The 17,218-nt window shown below is 37.9% G+C and overlaps 1 protein-coding gene across 4 annotated transcripts in view; it reads right to left on the bottom strand.

Annotated features, from left to right (window-relative positions):
* Positions 1–4,060: 4,060 nt before the first annotated feature.
* Positions 4,061–17,218, bottom strand: part of elf1 (E74-like ETS transcription factor 1) — a 133,678-nt gene continuing 120,520 nt past the window's right edge. For all 4 annotated transcript variants that reach the window (XM_061976689.1, XM_061976686.1, XM_061976687.2 and 1 more), the window contains 5 exons: positions 16,695–16,856; positions 14,996–15,079; positions 11,236–11,428; positions 8,652–8,984; positions 4,061–5,206 (listed from right to left, as the gene is read on the bottom strand). In XM_061976689.1, coding sequence (XP_061832673.1) covers positions 4,534–5,206; positions 8,652–8,984; positions 11,236–11,428; positions 14,996–15,079; positions 16,695–16,856 — 1,445 coding nt within the window. In that variant the 3' untranslated portion in view covers positions 4,061–4,533. The remainder of the gene's footprint in view (positions 5,207–8,651; positions 8,985–11,235; positions 11,429–14,995; positions 15,080–16,694; positions 16,857–17,218) is intronic.

Raw genomic sequence — 17,218 nt, 5'->3', positions numbered from 1 at the left:
GATTGTCGCAGTTTTGCATCAGCTGGGATTTTGAACAGAAACATTCAAGACTCGTCAGGTCGCCTTTTAACGCCCGCCCGTCGCAAACGGTGTTCTGAAAATTACTAAAAGTAGCTACCGGTAATTATAGCTACTCATTACTTCACTAAAAAATAGGGATGTCCGATAATGGCTTTTTGCCAATATCCGATATTCCGATATTGTCCAACTCTTTAATTACCGATACCGATATCAACCGATATATACAGTCGTGGAATTAACACATTATTATGCCTAATTTTGACAACCAGGTATGGTGAAGATAAGGTCCTTTTTGAAAAAATTTATTAAAAAAATAAGATAAATAAATTTAAAAAAAATTCTTGAATAAAAAAGAAAGCAAAACAATATAAAAACAGTTACATATAAACTAGTAATGAATGAAAATTAGTAAAACTAACTGTTAAAGGTTAGTACTATTAGTGGACCAGCAGCACGCACAATCATGTGTGCTTACGGACTGTATCCCTTGCAGACTGTATTGATATATATTGATATATAATGTAGGAACCAGAATATTAATAACAGAAAGAAACAACCCTTTTGTGTGAATGAGTGTGAATGAGGGAGGGGAGTTTTTTTGGGTTGGTGCACTAATTGTAAGTGTATCTTGTGTTTTTATGTTGATTTAATTTAAAAAAAAACAACAACAAAAAACGATACCGATAAAAAAAAAAACGATACCGATAATTTCCGATATTACATTTTAACGCATTTATCGGCCGATAGTATCGGACATCTCTACTAAAAAACTAATTGAATGATTAACGGAATTAGTCTTTAATAAATTGAATTAATACGTTACTTTAAAAAAAAAAAAAACACCTTTAAATACCTGGTATATGCATTTGAGAGATGTTTAATATAAGCGCACAGTGTGCGGAGTCCGTGCTTTTAAAAGGCGGGGCCTGTTGCCTAGCGACGCCTGCTCTTTTTTTGTATCTTTTCACCGGACCGTGTCACCTCTGCTCCATAAAGAGATTGAATGTGCTTCGATAGCGGTCATATATTCTTGTCAACAAACGGGGTATTGTTTGGATGGCAAGTTTGTCACTTCTATCATTGGCTTGTTGTTCATTATTCCCGTTGTGTGCGTATGCCGTCTCTTCCTATTTGATATCAGGTTCATTGCTTGTTTATTCACGAGTAACGCTAACGGTGTTGTAACGGACCTAAAAGTAATGAATTGGATTACTCGTTACGAGTAAAAAGTATAACGCCGTTATTACGAACACTGGTCCGCGTAGCACTACAGCGAAGCGGCGTACAATCGGATGTTTGGCCTAAGGGCGACTGACCAGAGAGCAGGAGCCAAGAGACGACCTGACTGATTCTTTTTATACATTTTCTTAAAGGATGGCGTGACGAGGGAGCTAAAAGACAACAAAGAGTGCAAGGACGAAATAATGGAATGAGCACTTTGCACCTAAACAGTCAAGAAAATGTGCATATTTATACAAACGTATGTGTGTACCCATAAACGTATGTCTATACGTACGTATGTATGTATGTAAGGTTACATGTGGAGAAACAAAAGGAGTTGAGTCTGTCGCGTTTCTAAAAAGCAACAATAAAAAAGACGGACATCAGACTGATGGCAACCTGAAAAGTGGGAGAAAAAGCTGCATTTAAAATGTCTCGAAGGCTACATCCTGCTCATAATAAATGCTTTGTATTTTCCCTCATGTAAATAGAGTACAAATGTGCCGTTTTTTCTATTTTTTTATACAGAATTTAGAAATTCACAAAATAAATAAATTTGCCGTGGCCTTAAAAGTGGATCTCGATGCTAAATCCTCGTATGTACAGTGAGATCCGTGCATACTCTGTGTCATATTAACAGATATATATTCTTACATCTAGAATTAGTTCTATGTGTGCGTCCTGCTTTTCTATTTAAAGGGTTTTGGTGTGTCCTTGGTCAACTTAACTCAAACGCCCTTTCCCACACAGGACATGCATAAAAAAAATTGTATGCGTTAAAGCAGGGGTGTCCAAACTATGACCCGCGGCACGTCCTACCCACGGGGAGATTGCATTCATTCTGATAGTCGGACAATTGTGTGGTCAGTATGTCGCCATCTAGGGGACAACATGGGTAGTACAGATCAATGACATTTAACTCTACTCTAAATGGAAGTGTGGCAGCATTTACTTATACTGAATGCACCAATTTTTCTTTTGCTCCCATTTTTCACGAGTTGTACTAAGATCTAGAACTTTTACTATATACACAAAAGTCCTATTCCTCTCAAATGTTGTTCACAATTATGTGTAAATATGTCTTTGTGAGCACATGCTGCACCTGCTGGAAGTGTAGGTCCTGGGCTGGTGGTCTGCAACTGTGAGGCCGGTTGGATGCACCGCCAATTTCTCTGAAACGCCTTAGGGTTAAGAAATTAAGATTTAACTCACGGGCAACAGCTCTGGTGGACATTCCTGCAGTCAGCATGCCGACTGCACGCTCCCTCCTAACTTGCGACATCTGTGGCATTGTGTTGTGTGATACCACCGTACATTTGCGAGTGGCCTTTTATAGTAGGCAGCCTAAAGCACACCTGTGCAATAATCATGCTGTTTAATCAGCATCTTGATATGCCACACCTGTGAGGTGGGATGGATTATCTTGGCAAGGAAGAAATGCTCACTAGCACAGATTTGTGAACAATATTTGAGAGGAACAAGTCTTTTGTGTATATAGCAACATTTTTAGATCCTTGAGTACAACTCATAAAAAATGTGAGCGTAAACAAAACTGTTGCATTTTTATTTTTGTCCAGTGTATATCAGTGGTCCTTGACGCATTTGCAACCGGGCCGCACAGAAACATGAATTAATTCATAAACTACCGCATTTTCTCTGACTTAACTTTCTCCTGTCCCGCTAAACAAACCAATAAGCTTATTAATAGATAAAGGCTAATTTTTCCTGCTAATTTTTTTTGCTGTTTTTATCTTCCACACGTAGAAAGCCGGTCCATGAAAATAATGCATATATTAAATCAGCCCCTGGTAGAAAAACGTTGGTGTATATGACCCAATGCAAACAACCTTCCCTAGTCATGATGCAAAAAACACAACATGTCAACAGACAAGGTCACACATAACACAACCTGCTCACTGAACTTCATGGACAAACCCATAAAAGTGGCCTAGTGGTTAGAGTGTCCGTCCTGAGATCGGTAGGTCGTGAGTTCAAACCCCGGCCGAGTCATACCAAAGACTATAAAAATGGGATCCATTACCTCCCTGCTTGGCACTCAGCATCAAGGGTTGGAATTGGGGGTTAAATCACCAAAAATGATTCCCGGGCGCGGCCACCGCTGCTGCTCACTGCTCCCCTCACCTCCCAAGGGTGATGGGTCAAATGTAGAGAATTTCGCCACACCTAGTGTGTGTGTGAGACAAATCATTGGTACTTTAACTTTAACTTTTAACTATTCAAATCCATTGCAATGCATGATGGGAAAATTGCAAAACACTCTCCACACTTATCCATGTTTGGCGCATTTTAGCTGCTTGATATTTCTGACGTTACAACACTTTAGGGAGGTTGTCGCGGAAGTAAACAAGGTAGGAGTCAAACTATCACATACTCTTAATATCCAATTATATTAATTATATATCCATTATATTAGTACAATATGTACACATTTTATATATGTCTATACATCGAGAGGAGCCAGATGAGGTGGTTCGGGCATCTGGTCAGGATGCCACCCGAACGCCTCCCTAGGGAGGTGTTTCGGGCACGTCCGACCGGTAGGAGGCCACGGGGAAGACCCAGGACACGTTGGGAAGACTATGTCTCCCGGCTGGCCTGGGAATGCCTCGGGATCCCCCGGGAGGAGCTGGACCAAGTGGCTGGGGAGAGGGAAGTCTGGGCTTCCCTGCTTAGGCTGCTGCCCCCGCGACCCGACCTCGGATAAGCGGAAGAAGATGGATGGATGGATGGATATGTCATATATATATATATATATATATATATATATATATATATATATATATATATATACATATATATAGTTACTTTACATGCAGTCGGCTTTCGGCCCCCGACCAAATTTTTTATCTTAATGCGGCCCCCAAGTCAAAAAGTTTGGACACCCCTGCGTTAAAAGAAAATAAATGAGTCCCAAAAAAGGCGTTTGTTTTCCTCAGTCCCTCCTTTTTTGGTTGTGTTTTTTTTTTTTTTTTTTGACCATTCACCTTTTAAGTCCTCTGAGGGTTCAATAAAAAAGACTAACTGGCACATTTGGTGGACAGGCTTCATTGATGGCTGTTCTCCTTATGGGAGCCATTTTTTTTTTTTTTGTCTTTATCTGAAATGTGACATTGTTAAAAAAACAAAACAAAAGCAAACCTCCCTTGATATATTTCTTTAGGCACGTGATCACAAAAATATGTGAGTAAACGATTCCGTCCCGAGGCTGAGCGAGCAACCTTGAGGAGCAACAATGTTGTTTTTTGGTCCAGCTGGTGCCTGAGAAGAGTGTCAGGCCTCGGCGGGCTCTGTCTTTATCTGGATGAAGTTTGCCGGCAGCTCCTGCAGGCCCTTGAGAGCCTGCTCGGGCTGCAGGGACATCTCCCCGCGTACCTCCAGCTCCTCCACCGGGGTGAGGCCCTCGCAAGGGGAGGAGTGTCCATTGAAGGCCTCCTGTCCCGCTTGGGTGTAGCTGCTATCGATGATGACCGTCCGGTACTGCAGCTTCGCTTCGTCCGCCTCGTCCTTGGCGAAGGGGTCGCTGTTCACCATCGACTGCAAGTAGCTGGAGTCCAGCAGCTCCTCTTTCACCTGCAGCCCGCAGAAGTCGCCCGGTTTGAGCACGGTGGCGATGACGGTGCCCGGCTGCTGCGCCACCATGGTCTGCCCGCAGGTGGTGTTGATGGTGACCAGGCGGGGCAGCCCCGGCGCGCAGGCGGAGGCGCACGAGGAGACGGCGGACGGGCCGAGGTTGGCGACCAGCAGCTGATGGGGGAGGCCCTCCGGTAGGGCGAGGACGTCGTTGTTGGTGCCGTTGTGGTTGGGGTGCACCGGGTGGAGGAGGAGTCGAGGCGGCGAGGAGCGGGCGGAGTCGCCGTTGGGGAGGATGGTGGTGAGGGGCATGGCTTGAAGGGACGTCGGGGAAGTCAACACCATGGGAAGGGAAGCGGAAGCATTGATGGCCCTGGAAAGACAAACGCAACTGTCAGGTTCAAACACTGATGACATTTATTAAACAAGACAAGAAGCAAGGAATTAACCAGAGACAGGATTCAATTTGGCTCAATGAAGAGAAACGCGTAGACTGTACTCTTTGTACAGTCTTCCACCACGCTCTGACAATATGTCGCACGCCTCCTCTTTTATTTGGACTTTCCCTGATTACATGGCAACAGCTGTTTCTAAAGGAAGGGGGGTCGTAAACAGCCGTCGCCTTTGGTAACAAAACAGTTCAAAGAAAAGGTGCCTGGAGGGGGGTCAGGTCCTGCTTCCTACCCGCTTTGTAGATCTCGGGTCAAGACAAAATCTTCCTGTGGATTACAATAGATCAAAGAAACCGACACTTTCATGTCGCTTCCCATCCTACATAGTGGAGTTTTACAAGCCTTTTGATTGGTAAGATCAAAGACAGCTTTTGTCTGCTCGCCGGGAACTCATTGAAACACAACGTTTTGTGATAACTTAGATATAATTACTCTGACAGCAGCGTTAAAAAAATAGTGAGCTGCTGCTTGTTTTAATTTTTTTTTTTAAATCACAGATTGTTAATTAATTTAATAAAAGAAAATAGAATAATTCCAACCTAACCTGAGCTTTATCATACTTAGGATAGAAGACATGCAAATACAATACTTACTGTATCAAATACAAGACTAACAAAAAGAAGATTCAAATTAATGAAAGCTACAGTATCAATTATAATGTTCTTAATCCAAAAATGAAAATTAAAGTTTGCAAAAATTATGAATTGATTTAAATTTGTGATGAATAAAAATTGGGATTTGGATATAAATCGGTTTGATTCTATACCAAAAAATAATAAAAGCAACATTTTTAATAGAAATGTTTTAATCCCCAAAAAAACATTTGCAAAAATATCATTTAGAATTCATTTAGAATCGTAACAAATAAAAGTCACAATTTGGATTTGAATTGATTTGAATCTACACAAAAAAAAAGGAAGACCAAAAATTAATAAAAACAACAGTATCAATAAAAAAATGTGTAAAAAAAAAAAAAACATTTGCAAATTTTTTTTTATTTTTTTTTTCAAATCGATTCTTAAAAATGATTAATTGATTGAATAAATAAAAGTGGATGTGAATTGATAGGATAGAAGACATGACTAAAAAAAGAAGATTAAAATGAATGAAAGCTACAGTATCAATGATAATGTTTTTAATCCATCCATTTTCTACCGCTTGGCTTGGGTTCGCGGGGGTGCTGGAGCCTATCTCAGCTGCATTCGGACGGAAGGTGGGGTACACCCTGGACAATGTTTGGACATGTTTTTAATCCAAAAGTGAAAAAAAAAAATTTGCAAAAAAAATAAATAATAAAAATGTATATATTTATTTTTTTCCTATTGATTCTCAAAAATTATGAATTGTTTTAAATTTGTGATGAATAAAAATTACGGCTTGGATGTGCATCGGTTTGATTCTATACCAAAAAATTATAAGAGCAACATTTTCAATAAAAATGTTTTGATCCAAAAAATATATATATTAAAAAAATTTGAAAAAAATATATACACTTTTTTTTTTTGATTGATTCTCAAAAATTATAAATTGATTTCAATTTGTGATGATCAAAAATCGTATATTGGATGTAAAACGATTTGATTGTATCCCAAAAAAAAGGGAAAACAAAAATTAATAAAAGCAATATTATCAATAAAAATGTTTTAATCCAAAAATGTATAAAAATAAAAATAAAAATTCTAAAATGTATCCTTTTTTAAAAATTAATTCCAAAAAATTATGAATTGATTTAATCATAATAAATAAAAATTGCGATCTGGATGTGAAAAAAATGGAAAACCCAAATTAATAAAAGCATCAGTATCAATAATGTTTTAAATCCAAAACATATATTTAAACTTTTCATACTTTTTTCCCCCCCAAATCGATTCTCAAGAATTATGAATAAATTTAGAATCGTAATAAATAAAAAAATTGTGACTTAAATGTGAAACGATTTGATGTTATACAAAAAAAGGAAAACCAAAAATAATAAAAGGAACAGTGTCGTTAAAAATGTTTTTAATCCAAAAATTGTATTTAAAAAAAAACATTTTCAAAAATATATACTTTTTAAAATTCCAAGTAGATTCTCAAATTATGAATTGATTTAGAATCATAATAAATAAAAGTCACAATTCGGAAGTGAATTGATTTGATTCTTCTACACTAAAAAAGGAAGACTACAAATTAATAAAAGCAGCAGTATAAAAAAAAAACATATTAGATCTAAAAATGTATACAAAAAAAAAAACATTTGCAAAAATATATACTTTTTTTTCAAATCGATTCTTGAAAATTATTAATTGATTTAGAATCATAATAAATAAAAGTCGTGATTTGGATGTGAATGGATTTGATTCTACACTAAAAAATGGAAAGCCAAAAATAAAAAAAAGCAACATTATCAATAAAAAAAATGTAATACAAAAATGTATAATAATATTTTTTTCATAACTATATCCTTTATTCAAAATCGATTCCCAAATATTATGAATTGATTTAATCATAACAAATAAAAATTGAGATCTGAATGTGAAATGTATAAAAGCAACAGCATAAATAATGTTTTAAATCCAAAAGATGTATTTAAAAAAAATTACATTTGAAAAAAATGTTCCAAATTGATTCTCTAAAATTATGAATTCACTTAGAATCAGAATAAATAAAAATTGTGATTTAGATATGAATAGGAAAACCAAAAAATAAAAAATAAAAGTAACAGTTTCAATAAAAATGTTTTGATAAAAATTTGTATTAAAACATTTTTTTTTTCAAACCAATTCTCAAAAATGTTGATGTGAATCGATTTTCTTTAAACACTAAAAAAAAAAGAAAACCAAAATGTAATAAAAGCAACAGTATTAAAAAAAGGTTTCAATCCAAAAATGTATTAAAACAAAATGCGTTTGCCAAAGAAAATATATATACACTCATTTTTTCATATCAAATTTCCAAATTATGAATCTATTTAGAATCAGAATAAATAAAAATTGTGAATACATTTTTTTGATCACCCGAGTATTTAATGAAATGCAGAACAGTCCTGTTCGCCAAGTTATTGGTGCTAAATCACTGAAATGTGCTGTGTCAACATGCTATGAGCATACATTTTTCAAGTTTTTTTTCTAATTCCACTCTAAAAACTCCACTCTGTTACTCAGAAGTCCTCTTCACCTTAGAGACCTCGTAGGAACATGAAGTAAATATCGCCTGAGATGGGCTAATGCACACTTTGAGTGGTTCAACTAGTGTATTATTAGAAGAAGTTGGAGTGTTTCAACAAGCAAAATGGCAGCGATAAAGGTTACTTTGACCCAAAAATGAGCGACAAGTACGTTGTTTTTGATGATAACAATGAGAAAGAGAGAAATATCAGCAGGTCACCTCATAGCCTGAGCCACGTCCACGCCCTGGTTGGCCTGGAGGATCTGAAGAAGCTCCGCCTTCTGTCCAGCCTCCATTTCCTGCTGCAGGAAGTCCTCAACCGGCTCCTTCTTCATCTGCTTCACTGACCCCTGCTGGTGACTTTGGGCTCTTCCGGGCCCTTTGGAGCCTCCGCCAGAGTGAGACCTCCCGTTGGTGGACCTTTGGTTGGCGTACTCGTGACCGTCCGCGTCCTCGTCCTCGATGACTATCAGGTCAGCCGGCATCTCCTTGAACTGGTAGACCAGACGCTGGCCCTCCACTTTGGCCAGGATGCCTCTCTGGTAGTAATACCTGCGCACACACACGGGACGGCTTTTTGCAACAGGTAGTGCTCCCGTCATATAGAGGATCTTTGACAAGCAATTGTTGCGGTACTGTATGTTGTCAAAATGACCAGCAATGTTTATAGTAGGTCTTAAAAAAAAACAGCAGTCGTCCTAAGTACATCATCTTTTTGGCAAGCATTTGTTCACTAAGGTCATCAAAAACAGCAAATCAAAAAAAGGATATTTGACTATCACTTTTGCTCAAGGTCCTCAAAAACAGCAAATGAATCTTGACAGATCCAGGATCTTTGACTAGCATTTTTGTTTTAGTTCCTCAAAATAAGAAAATCAATCTTCTCAAAATGGAGGAACTATGGCTAGCATTTCTACTCGAGGTTCTTTAAAAACAGAAAATCAATCTTGTCAAATCGAGGATCTTTGACTATAATTTTTGCTCTAGGTCCTCAAAAACAGCAAATCAATCTTTTCAAATAGAAGATCCTTGACAAGCATTTTTGCTCGAGGTCCCCAAAAACAGCAAATTATTCTTTTCAAAGAGAAGATCCTTGACAAGCATTTTTGCTCGAGGTCCTCAAAAACAGCAAATTAATCTTGACAGATCCAGGATCTTTGACTAGCATTTTTGTTTTAGTTCCTTAAAATAAGCAAATCAATCTTCTCAAAATGGAGGAACTATGGCTAGCATTTCTACTCAAGGATCTTTAAAAACAGCAAATCAGATCTTTGACTATCGTTTTTGCTCTAGGTCCTCAAAAACAGCAAATCAATCTTTTCAAATAGAAGATCCTTGACAAGCATTTTTGCTCGAGGTCCCCAAAAACAGCAAATTAATCTTTTCAAAGAGAAGATCCTTGACAAGAATTATTGCTCGAGGTCTTCAAAAACAGCAAATTAATCTTGTCAGGTCCAGGATCTTTGACTAGCATTTTTGTTATAGTTCCTCAAAAAAAGCAAACCAATCTTCTCTAAATGGAGGAACTATGGCTAGCATTTATACCTGAGGCTCTTTAAAAACAGTAAATCAATCTTGTCAAATCAAGGATCTTTGACTATCATTTTTGCTCAAGGTCCTCAAAAACAGAAAATCAATCTTTTCAAATAGAGAGATCATTGACAAGCATTTTTACTCTAGGTTCTCAAAAACAGCAAATCAATCTTGTTAAATCAAGGATCTTTGATTATCATTTTTGCTCGAGGTCCTCAAAAACAGCAAATTAATCTTGTCAGATCCAGGTTCTTTGACTAGCATTTTTGTTTTAGTTCCTCAAAATAAGCAAATCAATCTTCTAAAAATGGAGGAACTATGGCGAGCATTTCTACTTGAGGTTCTTTGAAAACAGTGAATCAATTTTGTCAAATCAAGGATCTTTGACTATCATTTTTGCTCTCGGTCCTCAAAAACAGAAAATCAATATTTTCAAAAAGAAAATCCTCGACAAGCATTTTTGCTCGAGGTCCTCAAAAACAGTAAATCAATCTTGTCAAATCAAGCATCTTTGATTATCATTTTTGCTCGAGGTCCTCAAAAACAGCAAATGAATCTTGACTAGCATTTTTGTTTTAGTTCCTCAAAAAAAGAAAATCAATCTTCTCAAAAGATATGGTTATATGGAGGATCTTTGCCTAGGTCCTCAAAAACGGAACATTACCCCTCAAATAGAGGATCTTTGACTAGCATTTTTGCTGTAGCGCCTCAAAAACAGCAAATCACACCTGGAAAATAGAGGATCTTTGACTAAAATTTTTGCTGTAGCTACCCAAAAACAGCAAATCACTCCTGGCAAATATAGGATCTTTGACTAGCATTTTTGCTGTAGCTTCTCAAAAACAGCAAATCACTTCTGTCAAATAGAGGATCTTTAAATAGCATTTTTGCTGTAGCGCCTCAAAAACAGCAAATCACTCCTGGAAAATAGAGGATCTTTGACTGACATTTTTGCTGTAGCTACTCAAAAACAGCAAATCACTCCTGGCAAATAGAGGATCTCTGGCAATCATTTTTGCTGGAGCTCTTCAAAAACATTTAATCACTCTTGTCAAATAGAGGATCTTTGACTAGCATTTGTGCTGTAGGTTTTTGAAAAAAGCAGAGAGGATCGTTGACCAGCAGAACCTTTGCAGTAGGTGCTAAAAACTGCAGCTGTTCTCAACAAAATTTTGACTAGCAATTCTTGCAGTTGGTCTTTGTAAACAGCAGCGCACTCCTGTCCAATAGAAGATCTTTGAGCTGCTAAAATGGACAGCTTTTATTGTACCTGAGTGCTCTTCCCATGGTCTCGTAGTTCATGTCGGGCTTGTTCTTGTGTTTGCCCCAAAGTTTGGACACGGCTTTGGAGTCCACCAGCTTGAAGATGCCTTTCTCCCGCTGAGTCCACTTGATGTATTTGGGACACGTGTTCTTGTCCTGCAGCAAGGCCAGGAGGAATTCCCACAGGTAGATGGTGTTACCTGCAAAATAGGACGCAAACATTTCATTTGACACGTTGAAGCACGCTAAAAACATATTTCTTGGTTATCATTCAGACATTAGTTTAGGGGTTTCAGTATGGGCGACAATTTCGGAATGACAGTTTTAAAAAAATTAGGAGGGGTTAATCATTTTGCAATGCAGTCTGCTGAAAATGATGGAAAGCGACACGCTCCATAGCAACTGACACTGTGGTTAAAGTTGGAATTGCCACAAAACACATTTTAAGTTATTCAACACTCTCCCATCAGGCACAGGACATTGATGCAATGCTGATTATACGTACATGTCCTTTAAAACTGACTTTGAAACTACGTTGCAAAATAGTTGTATTTGTAAATTGAGACAACGTTGATGTCCAACGCTGGATCCATGTTGTTAAATAAATACATACATCTTGTCAAATTTTTACTCTAGATCCTTAAAAACAGCAAATCCCTCCAGTCAGAGGATCTTTGACTAGCATTTTTGCTCCAGGTCCTCAAAAATGGCCAAATAATCTTGTCAAAATAGAAGATCTTTGACTAGCATTTTTGCTCTAGGTTCTCAAAAACAGCAAATTAATATTGTCAAACAGAGGATCTTTGACAAGCATTTTACTCTAGGTCCCCAAAAACAGCAAATCACTCCAGTCAAATAGAGGACCTTTGACTAGCATTTTTACTCTAGATACTCAAAAACAGCAAATCACTCCAGTCAGAGGATCTTTGACAAGCGTTTTTGCTCAAGGTCCTAAAAAACAGCAAAACAAATCTTGTCAAATAGAGGATCTTTGACTAGCATTTTTGCTCTAGGTCCTCAGAAATGGCCAAATAATCTTGTCAAAATAGAGGATCTTTGACTAGCATTTTTGCTCTAGGTTCTTAAAAACAGCAAATCAATATTGTCAAATAGAGGATCTTTGACAAGCATTTTACTCTAGGTCTTCAACAACAGCAAATCACTCCAGTCAAATAGAGGACTTTTGACTAGCATTTTTACTCTAGATCCTCAAAAACAGCAAATCACTCCAGTCAGAGGATCTTTGACAAGCATTTTTGCACAAGGTCTTAAAAAACAGTAAAACAAATATTGTCAAATAGAGGATCTTTGACTAGCATTTTTGCCGTAGCGCCTCAAAAACAGCAAATCACTCCTGGCAAATAGAGGATCTTTGACTAACATTTTTGCTGTAGCTCCTCAAAAACAGCAAATCACTCCTGGCAAATAGAGGATCTTTGACTAGCATTTTTGCTGTAGCGCCTCAAAAACAGCAAATCACTCCTGGCAAATAGAGGATCTTTGACTAACATTTTTGCTGTAGCTCCTCAAAAACAGCAAATCACTCCTGGCAAATAGAGGATCTTTGACTAGCATTTTTGCTGTAGCGCCTCAAAAACAGCAAATCACTCCTGGCAAATAGAGGATCTTTGACTAGCATTTTTGCTGTAGCTCCTCAAAAACAGCAAATCACTCCTGGCAAATAGAGGATCTTTGACTAGCATTTTTGCTGTAGCGCCTCAAAAACAGCAAATCACTCCTGGCATATAGAGGATCTTTGACTAACATTTTTGCTGTAGCTACCCAAAAACAGCAAATCACTCCTGGCAAATAGAGGATCTTTGACTAACATTTTTGCTGTAGCTACCCAAAAACAGCAAATCACTCCTGGCAAATAGAGGATCTTTGACTAGCATTTTTGCTGTAGCGCCTCAAAAACAGCAAATCACTCCTGGCAAATAGAGGATCTTTGACTAGCATTTTTGCTGTAGCCCCTCAAAAACAGCAAATCACTCCTGGCAAATAGAGGATCTTTGACTAGCATTTTTGCTGTAGCGCCTCAAAAACAGCAAATCACTCCTGGCATATAGAGGATCTTTGACTAACATTTTTGCTGTAGCTACCCAAAAACAGCAAATCACTCCTGGCAAATAGAGGATCTTTGACTAACATTTTTGCTGTAGCTACCCAAAAACAGCAAATCACTCCTGGCAAATAGAGGATCTTTGACTAGCATTTTTGCTGTAGCGCCTCAAAAACAGCAAAATCACTCCTGGCAAATCAGAATCAGAATCAGAATCAGAATCAGCTTTATTGTCATTACGCAAGGTAACGAGATTGAGGTCATTCCATACAGTGCGATGTGTGCATGCTAGAAAAACAATGTGCAAATATATAAAAATTTAAAAAATGTAGAAGTGCAATGAATATGGTGTGAAATGAATATATACATGAAAAAAACAAAACAAAAACAGGGAAGAGAAGGCAGTTATGAGGGACAATGGGGCAGTCCGTTCAGGATGGTTATGGCCCTGGGGAAAAAGCTAATAGAGGATCTTTGACTAGCATTTTTGCTGTAGCGCCTCAAAAACAGCAAATCATTTTTGCTGTAGCTACCCAAAAACAGCAAATCACTCCTGGCAAATAGAGGATCTTTGACTAACATTTTTGCTGTAGCTACCCAAAAACAGCAAATCACTCCTGGCAAATAGAGGATCTTTGACTAGCATTTTTGCTGTAGCTCCTCAAAAACAGCAAATCACTCCTGGCAAATAGTGGATCTTTGACTAGCATTTTTGCTGTAGCGCCTCAAAAACAGCAAATCACTCCTGGCAAATAGTGGATCTTTGACTAGCATTTTTGCTGTAGCGCCTCAAAAACAGCAAATCACTCCTGGCAAATAGAGGATCTTTGACTAGCATTTTTGCTGTAGCGCCTCAAAAACAGCAAAATAACTCCTGGCAAATAGAGGATCTTTGACTAGCATTTTTGCTGTAGCTACCCAAAAACAGCAAATCACTCCTGGCAAATAGAGGATCTTTGACTAGCATTTTTGCTGTAGCTCCTCAAAAACAGCAAATCACTCATGTCAAATAGAGGATATTCTAAAAAAAATTATCATGAAAATTCAAATTAAAGTGAAAAAGTAAGTTAAAAATTGGTTAAAATTAAAATGTTTTTTTTTTTTTTAAATAAGCAGACTCACTGAATGTCTTAACTTGTTAAGATGTGTTTCCCCAGTGGTTAACTTATTTTTACACTTGTGACAGAATTGAATGTGTAAAAATGCTGTAGGTGCCTCACTAAAACTACAATTGAAGTGTTTTCTTGTCGTTACACGGTAATAAAACCATTTAACCCTGGAACACGTTTCTATTTCTATCATTTCCTATGTGAATGTGAACAATTCAGAAGTCAACCAGCATCTGGGAAGGGTTTGTGTCCGACCTTGCATTGTGCGCGTGGGTCCATTACTCTTCATTTGTGGCGTGCTTTGACCAGAAGTGTTTAAAAACCGTAAAGGTCCCCCCAGCAGTGGACTCAATCCCAGCCGCCGAGACAGCCTGATGTATTTGTGGGAGACTAAAACCGTGCCGCCAGCGCTGGCAGTGTCACCCTTTGTGCTGCGCTGAGGGTTCATCAATGTACCCGTAGGCCTGCAACTCTGTCCCTGCAGGCCCTGAGAGGACCATCTTTCACAACAACCTCCACACGGCCACACAGAGCATCACACAAGAGGAGGCCTGACCTTGATTTTGATTGGCTCCTCACTTGTAATGGAGGCTTACCTTTGCCCTCTTTGCTCTTCTTCCTGAGTGGCAGGTTCGGGCTGGAGATGGGGGAGCAGGATCGCACCATTCGGGGCTTCCTCACTGGGGGGAGGTCATGCATTAGAAGACCACCAACACACACACACACACACACACACACACACACACACACACACACACACACACACACACACACACACAAACACACACTTCTTGTATTTGTTACCTTCGTGAGACCTCCGAAAAATGCCTACCTCTTTAGGACCACCCTTTCTACATATATAAAGATTTGTATTTACAACATTAATAATATACACATACGGTGCAAATATAAAAAAGCTTGTTGTGAAAAATGAGTTGGAATTTCACAAGAAAAAGGTCAGAATTTCACAAGAAAAACGTAGAATTTTGGCAGTATTAAAATAAAAGTCGTCATTTTACTGAACGCAAGTCAAAATTTTACAAGAAAAACAACATTTGTGCAAAATTATGATAAAAAGGCGGAATTTTACTCAATAATAGTCGGAATTTTACAAGAAAAGCTTAACATTTGGGCAATTTTATGAAAAGAGACGTAATTTGACACGACAATTTTATAAGAAAACTTAAAAATGTTGGCAATATTATAATAATAATCGGAATTTTACTTGGGAAAATGATGACAAAAGTCATCATTTGACTCCAAAAATGTCACTATTTTAGGAGAACAACAAAAAAATTGGCAATATTGTGATAAAGTCAGAATTTTAAATGTGTCATTTACAGAATGTTGTATTTTTACTCGACAAAAGTAACAATTTTATAAGAAAACTTAAAAATGTTGGCAATATAATAATAATAATCAGAATTTGACTCAAAAAAATGTCACCATTTTACAAGAACAACAAAAAAATTGGCAATATTGTGAAGAAAGTCCGAATTTTATATGACAAATGACACCATTTTGCATTAAAAAGTAATAATTTTACATAAAAAAGTTTTTAAAAAATTATGAGAAAATATTGTAATATTGCAGAAACAGAAAGAATATGACAAATTGTTCCCAATTTTACAAAAAAAAGTAGACACATTGTGAGAAAAAGACTGCTTTTAGTAAAAAAAAAAAAAAAAAAGTTTTTTTTTGTTTGTTTGGAATTAGTCTGAAATCTTCATTATTTACTTCAAGTTATTACAGTATGTCTCTATATACATTTTCTTTTGTTTTAAATTAATTTTGGCCAAAGCGGGCGCATTTCATATGTTCACCAGAGGGGGAGCACTTCGAATTTTTACACACACTTGTTTTTACATATGTTGGCCAGAGGGGGAGCACTTCGAATTTTTACACACACTTGTTATTACATTTGTTGACCATAGGGGGAGCACTTTTAAAACCGACACACAGTCAATTTTTAAAATCCCTCCGTTTTGGGACCACCCTAATTTTGATAGATTTCACTACCAGGGGCGCAAATGACACATTCTCTATTAGATGCAATGGTTTTCCGTATTGGGACCATGAGTTATGTCATAACTTGTTCACACCTCCTCATATGGAAGGTACTTTTCCTTGTTGATGACTCAAGAAGGGTAGAAATACAAGAACAGACACAGACACACACACACACACACACACACACACACACACACACACACACACACACACACACACACACACACACACACACACACACACACACACACACACACACACACGCGTATTCTTCAGCAGGCTCACCTTTGGATTTCTTCTGCGGCTTCAAGGTGCATTTTTGTGGAATCTCGTCCATGGATGAGGTGTCCTCGTCCAGCGACATGTCGAGGGCGTCGTTCTCCATGTGGTCGGGCCTCAGGGGGACGTAGGCCAGGTCTGACTCCAGCAGGGCGCCGTAGGTGTGAACTGGAGCAGTGTGGAAAAGTTCCAGCAAATTTAAATACTGTATTAAAATATTGGAGGCATTGTTTTAAAAAATATTTGTGTACATTTCACCAAATATGCCTCTTAATTTGGCCAAAAACCCATCATAGGAGACCTCTGCTATTCTGGCAAGATTTCATCCGGGAAAGCGTCTCAATAAAAAGGCATGTTTTGCTTTTTGACTTTTTTTGGGGCGGTATGGCTCGGTTGGTAGAGTGGCCGTGCCAGCAACTTGAGGGTTCCAGGTTTGATCCCCGTTTCCACCATCCTAGTCACTGCTGTTGTGTCCTTGGGCAAGACACTTTACCCACCTGCTCCCAGTGCCACCCACACTGGTTTAAAAA

This window comes from Nerophis lumbriciformis, linkage group LG16 (genome assembly GCF_033978685.3).
Source record: "Nerophis lumbriciformis linkage group LG16, RoL_Nlum_v2.1, whole genome shotgun sequence".
Classification (NCBI taxonomy): Eukaryota; Metazoa; Chordata; class Actinopteri; order Syngnathiformes; family Syngnathidae; genus Nerophis; species Nerophis lumbriciformis.
This window is presented reverse-complemented; position numbering and strand designations above follow the sequence as displayed.